At 45.7% G+C, this 20,147-nt stretch overlaps 3 protein-coding genes and 1 non-coding gene across 4 annotated transcripts in view; 1 reads left to right on the forward strand and 3 right to left on the reverse strand.

The window, feature by feature from the left end:
- Noc1 (Nucleolar complex protein 1) overlaps positions 1-4,768 on the reverse strand; it is a 47,431-nt gene extending 42,663 nt beyond the window's left edge. Inside the window, exons 1-4 of the mRNA XM_037416378.2 lie at positions 4,538-4,768; positions 3,341-3,455; positions 2,217-2,408; positions 645-712 (exon numbers count right to left, since the gene is read on the reverse strand). Of these exons, the coding sequence (XP_037272275.2) occupies positions 645-712; positions 2,217-2,408; positions 3,341-3,455; positions 4,538-4,753 (591 nt within the window). The 5' untranslated portion in view covers positions 4,754-4,768. The remainder of the gene's footprint in view (positions 1-644; positions 713-2,216; positions 2,409-3,340; positions 3,456-4,537) is intronic.
- Positions 4,769-7,728: 2,960 nt separating this feature from the next.
- On the reverse strand, positions 7,729-7,801 carry TRNAV-CAC (transfer RNA valine (anticodon CAC)). The gene has a single exon. It is a non-coding gene; the product is annotated as a tRNA-Val (tRNA).
- Positions 7,802-8,384: 583 nt separating this feature from the next.
- LOC119164231 (uncharacterized) overlaps positions 8,385-20,147 on the forward strand; it is a 33,140-nt gene continuing 21,377 nt past the window's right edge. The window contains exons 1-2 of the mRNA XM_075871254.1: positions 8,385-8,945; positions 13,980-14,149. Coding sequence (XP_075727369.1) covers positions 14,091-14,149 — 59 coding nt within the window. The 5' untranslated portion in view covers positions 8,385-8,945; positions 13,980-14,090. The remainder of the gene's footprint in view (positions 8,946-13,979; positions 14,150-20,147) is intronic.
- The window catches only part of LOC142768855 (uncharacterized), a 110,148-nt gene continuing 104,432 nt past the window's right edge, over positions 14,432-20,147 (reverse strand). Inside the window, exon 2 of the mRNA XM_075871258.1 lies at positions 14,432-15,001. Within this exon, the coding sequence (XP_075727373.1) occupies positions 14,779-15,001 (223 nt within the window). The 3' untranslated portion in view covers positions 14,432-14,778. The remainder of the gene's footprint in view (positions 15,002-20,147) is intronic.

Here is a 20,147-nt window from a genome sequence, read left to right on the forward strand (position 1 = left end):
TTCAAATAAATACGATATGCTATGCAAAATGCATTGGCTCTAGCGACATGCTGCATTGAACAATTTTTAGTGACCATAATCACGTTGCTCCATTCTAAAGATGTAGCAGCAAGTCATGGGACATTATCATCGCGCACCTCCTGGCTCTGTAAAAAAGTAGGCTGTGCGTAACATAACGTAATCATGCCAGTAGTTCACAAGGCAGGCAGTGGATAAAAACATTTGGCCGTGTGCCATGGTTACAATGCAGTCAGGCCTGTGATATTGTCATGCGACTATAACACCAGGCACAAATCACAGATATAAAGGGTTAATGCGGGCTCGCTGGTGCATACTAACTTTGCATAGGCTACAGCGAGCCTGAGAAGGAAGCGACAGGACCAAGCACTTGGTCCTATCTTTTTTAGTTTTTGTCCCTTAGTAAGGTTGTTTATTTAAAAAAAAAAATTACCCGTTTACGAGTACCTATGTGTCCATATATCTGTTTCAAACTTCACAGTTGATGACCATAAGCAACAAGCTATATGCAGTATATATAACGGCTCACAACTGCAAACCTCTAATATGCTATAACTACTATGCAGCCTGGTATAAACAGTTTAACAGATGCTAACTGTGCTCTGAATGACTTGATGTGCTCTCACCTGACAAAAAGACTTTAGCTTCTTATCGGGTACAAGGAGATCAGATAAAAACAGGTCCCTCAGTGCATCTGAAAAAAACAAATGTATGTATGTATGGCAAAAGTGAATCCCATAACATTGAAAGGGGCAGCGATTTCCTTCTTAAATAATTTTTGTAGTTGAAAAGCGACTTGGCACAGACTGAGAATGAAAAAAAAAAAAGAAGAATCATGGCTCAAACTCCATCAAGCTATTGTGGCGAGTGCTCACTGTATGATATGTCATGCCAAGCTGAAATACACACATATTACTCAAACAGCGGTCGGATGTCTGCGGAAGTTGACAGTGATATGACGTACTACCAACAGCAAAAGTTTGCGGGAACTTGGTTCCACAAAAATTGCAAATATCTGCTATATCAGTGCTTAATGCTTGTAAAAAAGCTGTTGATGGTATAGGTTGGGATGCCAAGTGCAGAATGGAACATTTCTTTTGAAATTAAATTACCAGACAAAGCGGGAATCCAGCTTTATCGAACATTGCAAGTCCCGCAAACTTTTGCCACTATTAGTACATATATAGTAGCTATGTCATTTCGAAAGGGTCGCGAACTGCCCCTAATGAGCAGGCAACCGATTGTTGCCGTTGGCCTATAGCCGACATAAACCAAAAATGAAGTTTGGGTAAGATTCACTTCCTGCCACGGGGTGCTGCCACATGCCATGAGCCATGCTGTAATTTATAGACTGCTGCTGCAAAAATTAGGTAGTTGAACTGCGGAATCACACCTTGAGAAAGCAGTCGTGTTTCAAGGCACACACTCAAGATAGTGACAAGTGTGATGTAGCTTTTTTAACACGCGTCACCTATTTCTCCATAGTTCCTAGCAAACTCGGCGAGAATTGAGAAGAGGGAAACTGAGGATTTAATCCCTCTAACTCTGCTTGTTCATGACAGAGAAAAAATTTTTCCAGTGACTTATTCGTAAGGCAATAAACTTTGATACTGCGGTAAGCCAACTATTAGTTTGAAAAGTAGCTATACGTTTGTTGCCTACAATCAGTTTTCTTTTTGGCAACAATAACGGCAAACAAGCTACTTCGGATTCCTGTGGTAGCCTCTACAGAAGTGTCTTCTTATCACTGCTGTAAAAAAAAGTATTTTGCATCAGTAAGTGATACACTTTTGAAAAGGAAGTATAGGAAGACCAGTAAAAAGATGCTACACAGAACTTGTTCCTCGCCAAGTGGGTGCCATAATGAAGGCATAGTTTGTCACTAAAAATATGCGCACAAAAGAAAACGAGGATGACAACGCAGCCACCTGCGTCATCATCCTTGCCTTCTTTTGTGCGCGTCGTTGAGTTGCTCGTTAGACGAACCCAAAGTCACTAGTCGAAATGTCATCTCCAGAAACTTTCTTCGTTAACAATGTTTCATCACTGTACGAGCAGTGCGACGGCAGACGGTGTTTGCCACGTGAGCTATTTATCGTTTACGAGAAAGACCCCGTGATCTTTTGTTTTATCGCGTTTCGATTGTTGAGCACCCTACCTGTAAAGAGCATTCCAACAGAAACCAGCACAATGTTTACCCATTGCAAGGAGACACTCCTTTTTTCCCTTGGGCGTCACCATGGCAAGCAACGCGTCCAAGCTCCCCAGGTTGTGCAGGGGGCTCTCCTGAATCAGCAGGGTGTGGGCGGCCACCTTGTCAGCGAGTACACCTTTCGCCAACACGGTTCGCACCCAGCGCATGTCTGAGGCACGTGCCCGTGACTCCGAGTCTGCAAATGTACAGCGAGCATGCTAAATAAAAAAAACTACATCAAATGTGCATACGTCACAGCTAAGCTGTAACGTATGCACATACTACGACTACGTATGTTGTAGTTGTAGTATGTGCATACTACGTACGCACATGCAACTAAGAAAAACTCATCCCACACTGCTGTACTGCCACCCTGCTCTCAGCATTTCTATTCATCAGGAACACAGATCCCGAGTATAGGGCAATAATTAATCTCACTGACTTGCAACTTATTTTGCCTAAAGTCACACAGTCAATGACCGCTGTTACTAAAGGGAACAACTAAAGTGTAGAAACATTTCTTTATTATTTAATTCTTTTCTCAAACATGGCAGCATTAAATGCTATCAAAATGCTTTCCAGGTAGCTAATTACCTGCTCCCGCCTGAACGAGCGTGTCTGACGACCATGCTCATCGTAATAAAGCGAATGATAGTGAATCGATAACAGCATAAGAAAGCTCGGACATGAATCTGAGACACACGTGTACTCACAATGTTTACTTTCAGTAATGCACGAAACATATAGCATTAAATTGTGAGGCTAAACAATTAAATTTCCGGCTTCCAGTAGCTGGAAGAATTATGATTATGAGAGCGATAGCATAGCGGCCGGATTCTAAATTAATTTTGGCCACCTGAGGTTTTTAACATATCACCTAAATCTAAGCACACAGGTGGTTTCAAGCTTTGCCCCTTTCATAATCCAACCGTTGCGACTCGGAACTGAGCCTAAGCCCTTGAGTTTAGAAAAGCAACACGCTACCCAATAAGCTACGCCAACATGTCAAGTGCAGCGGTGTCATAGATATAATGCAGGGACCTTGCAATGTGCATGTCTCTTTCACAAAATGTTTGCACATAAAGTTCAGAGAGTTCTATGCAATCGTGACTCCAGCAATGGGCTTACGTTTTTTGTAAAGTTCCTTGTCATGCTCGAACAGGGCTTCTGCCAACTTGCGCTTGGTCGAGACCAGTTCGGGAGGGTTGTCAGCAACTGTCGCAGCAGAGCCCTCTTCCGGTAGCTGTGTTGGACATAATACCGGAAATAAAAGCGTGGTAATATTAGTGGCGAACATTAGAAAACAACAAACATAGTATAATTTGCTTATGCAGAGCCCTCGTCTATCCGTACTTGAACCGATGGCCTTGTGTTTCGTGACACCAAGCTGTTGCGAAGGGTATGGTCATGAGATAATAACAACTTGATCTTTTTAAACAGCCCGAGGAAACGATAAATACAAAGAGGGAGTGTCACGTGACAATTCAAAGCCTAGTCATATAAATTTTGTGAAAAAAAAAAACCTCTAGTCCAATGATACGCAAAACGGTACTATTGGCCACCTTGCTTTGATTTTGTCTGTTGAGGATAGAGAATTCTGCATAAACTTGAAGGTCGCTCGAGTTTCGCCATTAAATGTAGAACAAAATAGCGTAATCAAGCCCCGTGTACACCGTCTCTTTAATCATTAGCCTAACTTCAGTTCTGGGCGCTTGCCTCAAATTCGACACAAGAAAAAAAAAACAGATCTGTGCATGTAATATGGGCCCATTTTCCTAGAATGCACTATCCTAGAATGCCCCCTGCAAGTACAGTTAGGCAGCATGTTCCGGGTTTTTTTGTATGTTGGTCTTTTCGCCGAGTGTAACCGATTCCGCATGTGCGCCTGCTTTTATCGGCGAACGCAAAAGCTGAGAGCGTTACACTGATTTTTTTATGTGTTGGATAACTAACGTGAGATATCAGGTATTCGAACCTCAAGTAATACGCCCGTTTCTGAATACATGTTGAAGCCAGAATGTGATCCGTGTACCTTTTCTTTTCTTTTTTGTCCTGAATCTCTTGCGCTTTTCAGAAAGGTCACTGCGCAACTTTACCAACTAGCCCAAAGCGCCGCACAAGACGGGTTTCTTTCCCACGTACTGCAGCTTTCCATAGTAACCCACTGGTAGCATATAAAACAATAATAATTACCAGTTACATCAGGTCGCCGGCTCTAACTATAGCTGATGAACTATCACGATTGTAGAATAGATTACCAGCGAGTCCTCTCAGCGAGGATTCGCGAGAACCATGCATCAGTTGTAAACACGAGGACATGCTCACCTGCTCGTACCACTTCTTGTTCGGTTTGACAAGCATCTGGTTGAATTTGACGGTGTCCGAAGACTCACCGACGAATGCCGACTTTGACGCATTGTTATGAAGCTTGGGATTTGTCTTCTTGAAGATCTTGGTCCTGGGTATGCCTTCTTTTTGACGTTTTCTGTGACCAGCGTCACTTGACCGCACGTCGCCAACCATTTTAATGGGCGCAGCCATTGCTAAAACCGCGTTGCCAGACGCTTTTTGTGAATCTGCTAACTGTGGCTTAATTTTGGATATAGGTGGATAGAACTGGCTGTGAGAAGTCCTGACTACTGTAATGACGATATTATGATGGTCGTGACGTTTGTGGCAGTACACAAACATGAATGATCAACTGAGCATTGGTTAAACCACGGCGTATTCCAGAGATACTGAAATAAAATAGTGCACCACAATTACGATGGCCTTCAAGATTTGTGATTCAAATTCGGCGATGGGTGGGGGATACGGTATTTGGGATATGAAATGCAGCACAAATCCACTGTCCATGGGGTAATGACCTTGTTAAATTGTACTTTAAAAATATAATGGTCACTGAGTAACATTTTCAAAGCGGCAGCAAAATGAAATTCAGTGACGTTGTCGATGAACCTTGAATCCTCGCTTAAGTATCAAAACTTGCCTTGCCCTCCCCTCCCCCGCTCCAAAAAAAAAAATAAATAAATAAAAGAAGGAAAATAAAAAAACTATTTGTCATAGATCATATTTGCTATTCCAGAATAAACCGGCCAACATATTTATTGCGCTATTCTTTAAACATGAATATCTGGTTGCACCCAGAATTAGTTCACATCTCTTCGGTTACTGACGAGACGCCAGTGTTTAGAAAGAGTTTATCACAGCGGGGTTTTGAATAAAGTTTAATGATTTATTCATAGTGTCTTTAAAATATATTGTGAATACTTCAGAGCACGATGGGCACTCGACTATGAGAGAGGCATGCGCTGTCCCAATTACACACGTTGTGTTTAGAAAAAGTGTTTAACAATTTCCAGAACTGAAACAATACACTAGTGACCACCGAACATGCACAGTGTTAAAGGCCCGCAGATGTTTACGTATGACATGTTCAATACCCGTCACTTTTAGGAAATGTGACAGTAGAGTTTGTTAACATGTCTCGTCTTATTGAAACTCGATTTCATCTATGCAAATGTATTTCAGGATTATTTTGTCTGCCACATATGACTTATCTAAACCTTGGGAATGTTGCAGGCTAGAAGGAAATAAATGTATCATGTCGCAATACGTTCGGGCCCGCTCACTGCGAATTCAAGGATACGAGGACGCTCATGTAACACATCACACATTTGGTGGTGCGTTTAAAAGTAACTACCAAAAAAAATTGCAGACTGATGAATTACATGGCGCGACGTGGGAGACATGATCCCCGGTCATTAATCTGATGGTTAATTAGCAAAAATTTTCCATGGAACCATGATGAATTATATTGCACATCCGACACGTTTGTACATTGCGTTGCTTGCGCATCGGTGACGTCGCGATCCTCGAGCTGTACCTCGCTCCCAACCAGCCGAAGGAACAGGTTCAGCGCTGTCTGGAGGAGACACTCCTGACTGTATCGCTCTCAGGTCTTACCTCAAGTCCATGCTGACTGGCTGAGGGAGGCTTCAACATTGACGTCAGCGAAGGTGGGGGAGAATGACTCGTCGATTACATGCGTGACGCGTTCTCGCTCAAGTGCGTGTCGGCGGCGCAACGGAAACTACCGACTGCGATAACTGGTACTTGCATCCATCTGTTTTTATTGAGATAGCAATTATATTGACCGTCTCGGTTGGGTTTTTTGCCGCCGCCCCCGTCATTCACCGTATATGTATATACACATTCATACATATGAAAACTCAAGAAAGAACAAAAAAAGCCAGCCGCGCTCGGCGCTCAGCTCGTCGATCTGTAGGAGTTTAGCGCGTGTCGATGCGCCGATGAGCGCTTATCTCCCATGCGTACTTTGCCCCGCAAATGGCGGGGGGATAAATGTTTGTGCGTGCGCGCTTATCCTTCAGTGGGGAGAATGGTGTGCCTTCGCGGCTTTCACCGGAACGGTTGCGTTAGTTGCCGGGCCCACAAATGTTCCTTCACTCGCTGCACAGGCCCCGTTTGCGAAAAGAGCGCGTTTTTTATATACAGCGAAGTATAGCAACTGGGACACTTGTTAGCTTGTAACTCATCGCTACTTGCGACTATGTTTCGTGAGTCGTTTTTGTTTGAAAAGGGGGTTAAGTGTCGATCGGTAAACGTTTGTCGTTCGCTCTCGTACTGTGCATGTTGTTTCCGTGTGTCATTTGTGCGTAAGCAGTACACTGCACGTTTCGATCTGCTTGCCGTTCTCAGAGTTACATTACAAGTTGTTGCTATTGAATTCATTGCTTCGCCCTTGCGGCGAAACTGACTTTTTTTTTTTTGCGAACTTCGACATCGTACGTGTGTCTACAGGAACCTCTCGGTGTGCATGCACTTGACCGATCACAAGGCACGGTGGTAGTCAAGGCGAAACGTGTGCCTGTTCCAGTCCAGTGCCCTTGTCAGTGTCTGATGTCCAGCGCCCATGGTTTTTTAGATGCGATACGTCTTGTGGTCGACCTCATTACGGTGTGCTGCGTGATAACCCCTACAGAAACGACGACCACGAAAAAACCGAGGACTACGAGGTCTTCTCAAACGTTTTAATGAAACTTAGACGAAAACCAATCCGCCACCTCCTTCGTACGGTAACAGTGATGTTCGATGGCCTTTGGGAGACGGAAAAAGCTCGTGTTCATCGATTACACCCACAAGTGCAGTTGGAAGAACAAAGAACAGTGCAGATAACAATCGCAACGTGTCGAACGTTCCGCCGACATTATTCCCACTTCACCGACGCGGCCGCTGGCCCGCTGCACCAGTATGGCGGATAGTGTCCCAGGATTCCCAGACGTGACGTAAGTGCATGCTATGTATTTACTGTCTCAATTTAGTGTCCCATTATGGTCAATGCAAATTCTATAAAGACACTTTCCAGCTATGAAAGATACTGATCCCAGCCTTATTTTCTGGCGTTTCCTCGAGCTACCACTACAAGGCAGGTTATTTTTTTTAGAAGTTGAACCAAAATCTGAACCAATATAAAAAAAGTAAAAACAAAAAAATGTTTCCGCCCGGGATCGAACCGGGGACCTTGCGCGTGTGAGGCGCACGTGATAACCACTACACCACGGAAACGACGTGACTGCTGGGCTAAAACTTGTGTTGTTAAGAAGTTGACGCACTGAAATTCAAATATCGTAGATGGTAGGCAAATGTTTTGTTCGCTGCTGTGATTACAGGTAACGTACTCATTGAAAAGTCCGTGTGTGAATTGAGTGGCAGTTGCAGCGTTCCAAGACAGGCCCTCCTCAAGACGAGCGAGGCTTAGAAGTTTGGGCACATTCATTTCAGGTGCGCTACGAAGCCTACCATTGCGAAATGTAAGCTACACAATTTTTTACTTGAATGAAAAAAAAAAAAAAACGTTTACAGGAAAGAAAAAAAATATAGCAGAGCGTGGTTTCGATCCACGGACCTCTGGGTTATGGGCCCAGCACGCTTCCACTGCGCCACTCTGCTAGACGGCAAACGAGTTTTTAAAACCTGTCAAGGCATTGGGACGCTATTGAGTAGCAACATTCACATTCAATATTGATCAGATAACAGTTTACGAACTTTCGCCTGTCCCCACGTATCTATTTTACTCAAGGCATAATGAAAACAATAAGACTCCAGTTTGCCGCGACTTACAACTTTATCTTACGATGTCCAGAGCTAGGGTAATCAAACATGGCAGCGCCCTGTCGCCAGGAATCCCTGCGAAAATCTCGGATAAGCTCATACGAAGTTGTCGCGTTTGTTCCCATCCGAGTGCGTTTTTTTTTTTTTTTCGCTACTCCTTGACTCGGAGAAATCCTCCCTGAAATACGACGCGCACTCAACCCTTCGACTACATCGGTCTCGTGAACGAGGCCTGCCCTTGTTTTATTTCGAGACTCCACCGGCACGTGACGTCCAGGAAACGGTGTTTTCGGGATTACCAAATTTGGCTGAAATCCGAGTCGGCGACCTCCGGCTTGCCAAATATGCACCGAAGCGTAATGGAAGCAGCGCGTTTTGGGAGCGGGTGTGCGCTAGAAACTGTGCCACATTCAGATATCGGCGCACCGACTAGTTGTGGGCTTCGTACTGCCCGGTGATAAGCGACGCGCGAAGTCGTGCCGCTGGCGGAGGTTGCGTTGACGGCGCGGAATCGGTTGGTGCGGCTAAGTGATTGGTGAAAAACGAGTGAAGTGACAGTGGCGGTGTTCTTGGTGCGTTGTTTACAAGGTTACAATTGGTGAGTACGCGTGCTGTCGATGTGTTTAAAATTTGAGTCGATGTCTACTTTCGTTCACTTACACATCTGATCAGGATGAAATCGATCATGACCAGAATGAAATTGTTCAGCAGTGATTGCCTCCTCTGTGCAGCGCTCGTAAGGGGGTCAATTTCGGTTGTGAAAGTTGCCCATATCGCGACTGAAAGTGATCGTGTAACAATGATTACCTACTCATTTGTTCATTTGTGCGTTGATAAAGTTGATTTGTGAAAGTTGCTTAGTATCGGCCCATATCGCGACTGAAAGTGATCGTGTAACAAAGATTACCTACTCATTTGTTCATTTGTGCGTTGATAAAGTTGATTACCTGTTAATTTGCTTATTTGTGTGTTGATTGAAATGCGCTACCCTGTGAATGCATATTTGCTTGAATAATAGCAAACCAGTTCAAGCAGGCTAGTGGAAGGAGCATGTGCGCAATAAAGAACCCCTGGTGATATTTAAGTTTGCAGAGCCCTCCACTACGGCGTCTCTGATTGCCATATCGTGGTTTTTTGACCGTGAAACTCCAAGAATTGTGTTAAGTTAGAAGAACGTCCATCAATAAAGAGTATTTTTTGTTTTTTAGTCACGCATGACTACACAAACAAGTGTCATTCCACTTTTGGGGAAAACCATGCACTGGTAGGCTGACGGCGTTTCAACTGCAATATTTGAATAACTAGCGCAGTTTTTCCTACTTGAAAAATTGAATTGCTGCACAAACTTGAAGGAAAACAAGGGAGACAGGAAAGCGCGCAGAAAACTTGAAACTGGATTGCTGCACAAACTCAGTCATGGCTAAGGCACGCGAAAAGACTGAAAGGGAGACTATCGAAGCGTACTTTATCAGGCAATTTAATGACAAGTGCATAAGCATGCCTTCAATTTCACTTTCGGACAGGGAAATGGTCTTCCTACATGGTCATGTGTAATGTTATGGGTAGCGCCTTGCGTTGTGTTCTCTTCAGTTTCTCTTCGTTTGTTTTGTTCATGAGTGTACCTGTTTCATTTCCCATGTGATGCTACGTAATGTCTTGTAAGGTTTTATGTTCGTTATTATACATGTTTTTTACTTTCTCGGCGTACTGCTTCTTCGGGTTCGCTCACTTGGGGCTGCTTAGAGTGACTATAAAATTTTTTATTCGGTGCTAAGCGCTATTTAAAATGTTTTTAAACAAAAGTCTCTAGAGTACTTTTTCATTTTTTCACGCCTTTGTTGATGCCTGGTGCAATAAAAATACAAAAAAACAATAAAAACTTGTTTTAGATCAAATAAGAGACCTTGGGAAAAAAAAAACTGCACTCCTTCCTGTCTGGCTTGTTTTCCTTCAAGTTTGTGTAGCAATTCAATTTTTCAAGTATGAACGAACTAGTCTGCAAAAAAAAAAGTATTGCAGTTTTTCAGTGTTATGTCGTGACAGCTGAACTAGCCTGTTACATGAACTCGGGTTTGATGAACCTCTTGTGTGTAGCCGATTTCGTTGACATGCAGCTAGGTGACCGGTTTCGTATCTGCGGTCGTGCACTTCAAAACTTACTTGAAGTTCATCGTAGCGGACGCTTATCAAATGTTATCGGTTGGAGACCTATGCCAGTGAGCATTTTGCTTTCGTTCGTAATCAGCATGTTTTCTTTTTGTGTTCTTGGTTGTGCATGCGTGCTTTGCTCGTTCAGTCGATACTTGAATCAGCCGCGTTGAGTTCTTCAATCATTGTTGATATTGGGCAGTTGGGGCAGTGTGTATCGAAATTCGAGAGACGGGCGTCCGAAACACGTAGATAGTGGCGTGGTTTCTCTCAAAGGATTTGCTTCCGGCGCACGCAGCGCGCGCTAAGCATGGCCTTCGAGATCCCAGCTCAATACATGGAGAGAGTGCACTTGATTTCGGCGACACCTGTTCGAACGCAACGTGCGGGTCACCGCCCAACAACAAGTTCTTCTACAATACATTTATAGCACAGTGGGCCTGTTTTACGCTGTTATCGCGCACTTTGACAAGCTTTTGAATAAGCTCGGACAGCCCGACATCTGATGGACTATAGGGAGGGTGATAATGATTTCGTCGAATTATCGACATAGAGTTTCCAAAAAGTAACTCTATGCTTATCGACATACTTTTGAAACTGGGAAGCGACTAGCCGCATTCTAATCTGATTTGATCATGTGTTACTTCATTTAATGCTGTCTAACACCCGTACTCCTCTTTTTTTTTTCGTACTGGTGGAACATCGATCGTGATCGTTGAATTATTGATTCGTCACGGACATTGAAAGCTGGCTTGCTTGCATGAGGTATGAAAAATCGTGGGTTGATAAAGTGGACTAATAATGTTTTAAAATAAAAGAGCAGAGAAGCTGTTATGAGCAATCGTTTTGTCACTGTCTATATTAAAATACAAAGAAATTGGAATAGCACATCAAAGTCGATGCAATGATATCACCACCTGACATGACATTCAGTGATAAAAGTTACCAGCGTCGTATAGTTAGTGTAATGATTTCTGCGTGGGGCACTTCTGTTAATCGGTCAACTGAATTTTCGCTGTGCACATTTCTAGCTGTCTGTGCAGAATGTGAATACATTGAATGCGAAGCGCTGCATTGGAAGCGAGCTGCGGTTTAGGAGGAAGCATTTGGGTTCGCATGAAATCGCCATTTTTAGGGCTGAAGGGGGAGCGTGAAAAGGGGGAAGATCAAATAACTGTAGTGTTGCAATAAATAAGTGCATAGACAACCCCTATAAAATTATAATAAACATGAAATATATTCCACATGATTACTAAATTTAGAATGAAAACTTACTGGAAACGGGGACTGATTGGGACCCCTACAGAGGGACCCCTACATAACAATCATCATCGCCCGGCTGACCACGTTAACTGCTGGTAAAGGTGTATCCAACTTCTTGCTAGTCAACCTTCTTGCTGCGGCCATTTTATGCCCGCAAACTTCTTAAGCCGAACTTTTTGCTTCCCCCCCCCCTCCCGTACACTTGCATTATTTTGGAATCTAGTTCGTTACGTCTAATGGCCAGTGGTCAACCACTGTTTAACAGTGTCCTTCCTCTCATAATCGATTAGTGAGAATATAAACGTGGGCAATATTATTTATCCGCTACTGTGTACTACGCCTTTGACTGCTTTGCTGGCCACAAAACTTCCCTTAGGGAAGGACTCGGCCTGATTGTGCGCGTATGCATTAATTCCGTGTTCAAGCTTTTCCCAATGTGCATTTTTACGTCCCATTGAAATTTCCTCTCGTTAATGAAGATTGTGTAATAGCTTCTCGTGATTTTCGTCCCAAAACTACGATGTGATTACGAGAAACTCCGTATATGTATACTAGTTGGCTCCGGAAACTTCGATCACCTGAGGCTCCTAAACGTCATCATCAGCCCGACCGCACCCGCTGCAGGGCAAAGGCCGGGACAAAGATCGCGAAAACACAAAGACCGCTGTTTGTTGATAAACGCAGCTCTGGTAAACAATTACGCTCGAAGATCTCGTTACATCACGCTTCGTGAACGTTTATTAGGGGTGGTGGTGGGGCCCAGCAAGAAACGATAATGTCATAAGATAGAGATGAAAAGCGAGAGAAAAAGGAAATAGAAAAGAGAAAACCGAGAAGAGGAAAGTAAGGTAGAGAAGAGACGTGTAAGTGGCAGAAGGTAAGAGTTAAAAAAAAAAAGTGCCCCGCTTTTCCGCGCACACATGTATAGGTTCAACCATTCGCAGGTACAGGGCATCTTGAGGCGTCTTGAGGCATCGTTCATGGTCCTATACCCAACTAAAAAGACGGACAAAAGTAGGAGAGAAGAGAAAACACTGTCCGGCGATTGTCCAAATACCGTGCCACCAGTACTCTTGCCCACACCGTTCTGAGTCCGGGTTGAGTCTATGCGTTCAACGGGGTGGTTGTGAGGTTCCATTAGGCCGCCGTTGAGCGAGGATGGCATCACTGTTTAATTGGAGTGTGTGCCCGCAGGCAAGGACAATGCGGGGAGGCAGAGGCAGCCGAGGTTCTTACCCTCGCCAGTGTATGGCATACAGGACAGCTCCTCTTCCACATCATCCCAATCATGCGGGTGTGTATTTGTCCAATGCCGCCTGTTTTTTTTTTCCTGTTTTTTTCCCTCCGTCTTGGCACTCTCATATAGCGCGAGGAATTTCGCAGTCTACGTACTCAACTGAGGTCGGGAATGGTGTCTCCTACCAGCTTAAGTTTGATGATCAGCGTGCGGTTCTTTGCGTATACCGTAGCGCGTGGCTGGATTCGCGCTGCCAAATTTCGGGTCAATTACTGATCGCTCCGCGACGTATATGTCCCCGTTGACCTCCTATAGGGAGACGAATGGGCTACCTTTGCCCAAATTTAGCTTTTCTTTTCTAATTGGCTTTCTTATGTAAATAGCGCCTTGGGTGTTAACTAAACGCCCCTATTTATTTATTTTCCATTGGCTTTAAACATGGTATGTTTATGCAGGGGCCAGTTTTTCCCACACCTTTACTTTGACATTTCTTTTATCAAAGGTGGGAATAAAGTTTGGAATGGGGTGGTGGTGGAGGGCGGGTACACTATATAACGTGGGGAGCCAGCGAAGTCGGTTTTCTTTATTGTGGCACCTTCCGGACAAGTCTAGTTTTTCGTTATTCTTTTTTCTAAAGTGGCTAAAGCCTCTCGCGGCCACCACAGCATCGCTTCGCGTGCGCGGCTCGTGCGAACTTCGTGTTGCGTAGCTTGACGTGAAGTGGATGAAATAAAATCACCTAACTAGATAGTCCGGAATGAATCCGGGACATGTAGCTTGCCTGGCAAGAACAGCGTGGAACATAGCACGCTGTATGAGAAGTCGGGACAGTCCCGTAAAATCCGGGAGGCTTGAACTTGTTTTGCACTTCGATACGATGCGTGGTAGAGCAGTGGTCGACAATCTCTATTTGTATCTTCGTAGTATCCGCACTTTTGAAAATTTTTTGCGTTGATCTTCAGTGTTCATTCGCATTTGTTTCAGAATCCCAGCGAAGTCCATAATTTCGCACCAATCAACGGAGGCCTGGATGTCATGACCTGACACATTCGGAGTGGGTTTGGCTCGCCTAGCAAGTTGGAGCCTACAGCAACGATGACCGTGTTAGATTCTTCCTGCAGTGCCCTAGCCAAGGAAAGTCCGTCGGCTACCCTGTAAGTCGCATTGTTAATTTTCTATAGCACAGATTTCAAGAGACGTCACAGACCCTTGCTGGGTACCTCCACATGGTGGCCACCGTGGCTTTTTAATTTATTAGAGAGTGTTGCTACAGCGGAGGACACGCAGTCTTGCAGTACCCGCGTTCTTTCCTACTCTCACCGCCCTCTTATTTTTCACCAGCCGCGCCAAAGGGGAACACAGAGGAACGTATTGCGGGCACCGACACTAAACCTGATGTCACCGTTTCTTGGCCCGCGTGTTCGAGTAAGAAATAACGCGGCTAGACGCGGCATCTTAACCGGCTTGTACCCCAAGATGGTGACCACGGTGACGTCAATGAAAACAGCCTACGCAGGAAGGGAAAAAACGCCGCCATGATGGGTTGCGTGCGGGTGCACGATGGCTAAAAGCAAGGTACATCCTCTGCAGTGCATTTTTTGGGGGGGTCACGCCAATTTGCGCAGTTCAGAAAGAACAATGGCGGCTCCCGGAGAGCCGTTTCTTCTAGAAGCCTATATACTAGGTTGTGCGAACAACTAAACATTTCGATCGAATTCCGTGGCTGCATCTGCGGAGTAGTCTAAGGCAACGCCCTGTCGCCGTCACATGTCTCGCGTTGGCGTCACTCGAGTCCCACGTCGGACAAATACAGACCCAGCAGGCTACGCGTCTGGAACGGCAGTGCTTGCTTGTCCGCGGACGCCAGTTTTAGGTCCGAAGAGCGCCACAAGTGGAGGTCGTCGAAACCGTAACAAGGGGGCGGGGTTCCGTGGCCTTTGAATTCGTTCGCCCTGCACCGGTGTACTATCTCGTTGGCCTCGTACTTTTCGGGATAATTTGCAAACCTGCGACACCAGGTGACAGTCAGCTCACACCTGTCGCTGTCTGGTGACCCCCAAAAGACATGGCGCGCGTGACGTCACCGCCGTTGCGTATGCGCAGACTAGTATATGAAAAAAAAAAGCCCATTCGTCCGTCCGATACAGCGAACCTTAACCGAAACGCCTGCGACGGGAGTTAAATGCACATAAACATATAACATATAAGCATATAACATAAAATTGATAATGACAACACAAATAAGATAACCACAAGAAAAGAACAGGAACGGATAGGGAATATTGCATCCTACAAAAGAAACAGATCAGCACAAGGCAGGCACCGGAGAATCAGCGCTGCGCAGTTCGGGCAGCTTTCACATGTGGTAGAATCTGGCTTAGAATTCTTGAAAGGAAATCGCCTGAATGGGCACTGCAGGCTGACACCAGCCTACAGTATCTACTATGGTGACTTCCCGCACCAGTATAGTTAATTGCGGCGACGCGAGTTAAAGTATGCAAAATTACCGCTTGCTCGAGCGTGAGACGAGAAGCTCATACCGTTTTGAACAGCAGGCGTACGCTAGGAACGGGAACTACCTTTAAAAAAACGTGCTGTCATTCATTATTCAATGACTACTGATTGTTAACATGCGTATTTTCATTGCTACCGAGGGCTTGGACTATCAATTGACGTAAAAGTTTTCGCGTCAGTATACTCCTTTAATTTCTCGACCTACCTGACCCCCTGCTTTCTCGCAGTGCGCTGCCTTCTCGGAATTCAATCTGTCAATATGTCGAGTGGTAGCCTTACGCTTTCGCTACATCCCCTACACATTTTCTTGTTTAGATGTGTATATTGCTTGACGCGGCAGATCCGTCCATGGATAGGATGTTGTGCGAAAGCCGTATTAACTTCACACTTTCTCTGTGCAACCGCCAATCCACGGATGATCCATGTCTCAGTACGCATGCGCCGACGCCTATATCCGAGACATGGTTAAGCTCGGAGGCAAATACAAGATTTTTCGTGATAGAGAGGGGTGGGGGTCTGGTTCCTAAAGCTGAGCGTAGAGTCTAGAACATGGGTCCTCTTCTTAAGGGTAAACGTTAAACAATTCATGGAAAGTGGAGTCGTACATCTTCCCTTACATTGCAACAGGATGGAAAGGTGGGCTAGTTGGTAATTCATGATGGTTCAGCGAACTGGGAGCGCGGGGGTAAACACCGACACAAAGCAAAGAAGGGGCACACAGCAAGAGCGCGAGACGAGAAGCTCATGCTGTGTGCCTCTTCTTTGCTTTGTCTCTGTGTTTACCCCCGCGCTCCCACTTCGCTGAACCATCATCCTCCCTTATTCACACGAAGGAGATATACATGGGGGATAAAGGCGGAGCCAAGTGACGTTAACAGGTGAGGATAAGTCGCCCCAAATGTTCCTCACTCAGACGGACGACGTGAACGGTGGGGGAGATCAGTCTGGCCAGAGCCTTCACCATATGATTGAGCGGGAGCGTGGAAGAATTCTTTGACCCCCAGCCATAGATACCGGCAAGCTTTCGTCTTGGAGGGGGGGGGGGGGTTCAAAGCCGCGTTGTGTCTTGATCAGAGAAGGAGGAAAGCGCTGGCGTTTCTTGGGTGAGGAAAGTGCTGGTGCTGTTTAAGGGAAGTGTCGGTTTTGCACCCCCCCTCTCCTTTGCCGCTTTCCTGCTTTTAGAATATTTCTTGTTCATATGTAGTTTTTTTTTGTAGAATGCGAACAGGGTGTTGCCCTTTGTTTGACTCGCCATCACAAGCTTTTTTTTTTTGCAAAAATGAACTCGCCGAAAGTAACATTCCAGGCAGCGTCATTGACAATGGCTTTTTTTTTTTACTACGAAATTGCTCACAGCCTCTCTGCCTCGTCAAATACTACTATTGAGTCGGTAGATAGGAATTTCATTATCTTTCGATGTCGCTTGGCTTTCTGCGAACGAAAGAATTATGCTGTCATATCATTTCTCTCATGAGAACAACCGAGAACGGAAGGGATCTAGCCTATTAATATTAGGCAATTATCTGTACAAGCGTTTCATTATAATTTCGTTACACAAGGTAATAGAGGACCGCTTTTTTCTTCGTGAGCTCAGCCTAAGATTCTGCTGCATCAGTGCAGCCGATAAAGTAAAATGTGAAGTATGTCATGTTTCTGAAAATAAAAAAAAGGCAGCTCTCGGATTCTAGGGCTGCGTATATTTTAAGCGTCTAATATTCAATAAAGAGGGCCGTTAAAGAAATTTCGTTGTAAAGTACGACATCTGCGTCAGGCTGAACAAGTAGAGCAGTAGCAGCAGCAGTAACAACAACAAAAGCGGGTGATGTCACAATTCTTATCAGAATAACCACTTTAAAACAAAACGTAATATCACTCCGTAGAGATGGTAGCGCTCGATCATCTGCTTGACTAGCGTCTCCCACACAGCATTCTTTCGGCTAGTTTTACTATAATCATCGGAAGAGATTTCCCACAAGCGATGATATTCTTCCACGAGAGAAAAGAAAAAAAAAGTTGCTTCATCGTTCATTTTCGCCATCACTGTGCACGCGAGTCCGGAGTGTAATTTGGAACAGCCACCGCCGCTGCCGCGTTCTGCAGGCACTGCCGGAGAGGTCTACAATGTGGCCAGAGACCCTCCCGAAATTTCGCTACATCTCCCGCTGCACGGGGATTGTTTGACTGGTTAGAGAATGATGATGATGTTTGATGTTTTGTGGCGCAAGGGCCATTTCACGGCCAAAGGGCGCCAGTTCATCTTATTAAGATATGGAAAATGATTGTGATAAGCGGCTGTATAAGGGCCATAAAATTCCTCGCGGTCAAGCGGGTAAAAACATTCAAGTAATAAAATCATGACCATGCCATGAAAGGTGTGTGAGGTGTGAATAGATAACAAAAGTTGGTGATAATAAAAAACGATGGTAGACATGTATGGCATTAGCACATGCGCATCACTCGTTCATACCCTCGCGTCCAAGGGCCGTGAGGCAAGTGCTTTGTTGTGTAGCCACCGCAGCGAAAACCTCTCCGGAGAGGTCGTGCTACGGAATCCCCGGGTACATGATATGAAAACTACGAATTTCTTTTAAAAACTATAACAATGATTTATGACTAAAAAGTGGTTCCCTATCGACAAGAGAGGTGACAGGCGCACCTCTCTATTGAGGGATTTGTGGGCAAAATTGTATTTCAAATTTGGAAACATAAGTGGGTCAAAAACACAGGGTTCCGGGTCCTACTCCTGACCAGTTGTGGAGCTTGGGGGGGGGGGGTTCCACGTAAAACCTCACACCCCTGAAATGAAAGATGTCACAGAACGAAGAGAAGGTAGATGGAAACCAGTCTCTCCCACTACAGGTCGCTCAAGCATACTGGGAGCAGAGTCTCCCTCAAGTTATGGAAATGAATTGTAGTCACCCACTGTGTCTTGATCAGATGGTGCATAAGACCATCGCTAAGACGCCCAGCGATATAACCCCTTGGAGCTGGGCAGACCCACTCACACCAATGCTGTGTTCATGGTACACGGGCGAAGGGATACTTGCCATGAAGCACACATCCTGGCTGGAGACGTGTCCCGTGCCCAACGTGCGCGTAGATCGCCAACTCAGCTGGTGTGGTCGGGGTCGAAGTGACCGACAGGTTTCGCGCTGTGGCCGACGTGCTCAGCAAGCCGATTGGGGACTTTCAAGCTAACCGCTTTTTCGAGTTCCCGGCTATGCTTGACACTAAGGCATATGTCGCAGCTAGTGACATTCATAGCGACCTCAGCCGTCACCCCAGGCAAATTGCCCGTCAGCACGTGGGGGGTGACGTCGCTTAGCACCTTTGGGACCCATCCCTTCGGGTGGCTCCATGCCTTTTGCCAGAAGCCGACACTAGGGTCTGGTCTGGTTAGCTCGGCCCTTGGCTCCCCGTCGGCAAGGGCAGCGGGAATTGTGTTGGTGACGTATTAGTTACTTACGTTGAGTTTTATGGCGCAAAAGCAACAATGGCTATGATGCGCCAGACACTAGGTGATTTTGATAATGGGGTTAAAATATGAGATGAAAAACAGGTTGAGGAATGCCTCAGCAAAAAACCTGCCGGACACGCTTGGCGTGAACAGGCGAATGCGGCCAGGCAATTCCAAGACGTCACAGTCTACCGCCAAGCTGGTGACGTCGTCTTCCCAAGCATACGGCCAGACTGACATCTCCAGCCTCCGCTCATCCTTGCCGAGTGGTGCCGTGGTGATCACGACGAACCCCCGTCTGACAAAGTCGATGGTGTCACACATCCAGGGTGTAAAGAGCTAGTTGCGTGATGCAGGCATCACGACACCCTCTGGAGCGGAGTCCTCGTCCTCATCAAAGTCGTAAAACCACTGTTTCGAGGGAGGCTCCTTCAGCTGCAGGCCCAGTTTTCCCAAAACTGCCCTGATGATGAATGTGGGCAAGGGGAACCCTTGCACATCGAGCAGCGTCCTAGCGACTCCATCAGTCGAGGCGTTCTTAGTCACGTCGGCATAGCCAGCCCAACAGGACCCGTCGTTGTACAGCCTTCTTTTGACGTCAATGCAGTTGGCAACATGACCATTCGTCACAAGCGGAAGCAACATCTTGATGGAAGATGTCAGATCTGAAGGCGGTGTTAGAAGGCCATTAAGCATCGCCCAATCAAGGCCAAACGACAAATAAGCACCCTACGTCGCACCAGCCAGCAGCATCGCATTGCTGCTAAGCCAGTATGGCATAGTGCACTCATGTCGGGGCGTGATGGACGGCATACCTTGCTCGATGAGTTGCAAGGCGCGAGCCATGCGCAGCTCGTAGTCAGCCTCGCTGACCACGACCAAGTAGGCATCGCACGTGTAGGAGTTCATGTATGGCCACGTGCCGCCCGCGTATCCAGTTGCCGTAGCCGTGTCTTCAGTGTGGCAGCGTGGGCTAGTTGGTATGGCATGACGATAGTTATATCGCGAGAACAAAACGACGACACAAAGACAAGAAGGACACGAAAGACACGAGCGCTAACTTCCAACTGAGTTTATTGCGCAGAGCGCGAAAATATATAGAGGAGACTGTGACCATGTGATAAAAACCATATGGCACAAAGAGCAGAACATGAGTAAGAAAAACAAAAACAAACAACACA

Source organism: Rhipicephalus microplus, chromosome 8 (assembly GCF_043290135.1).
Source record: "Rhipicephalus microplus isolate Deutch F79 chromosome 8, USDA_Rmic, whole genome shotgun sequence".
NCBI classification, from domain to species: domain Eukaryota; kingdom Metazoa; phylum Arthropoda; class Arachnida; order Ixodida; family Ixodidae; genus Rhipicephalus; species Rhipicephalus microplus.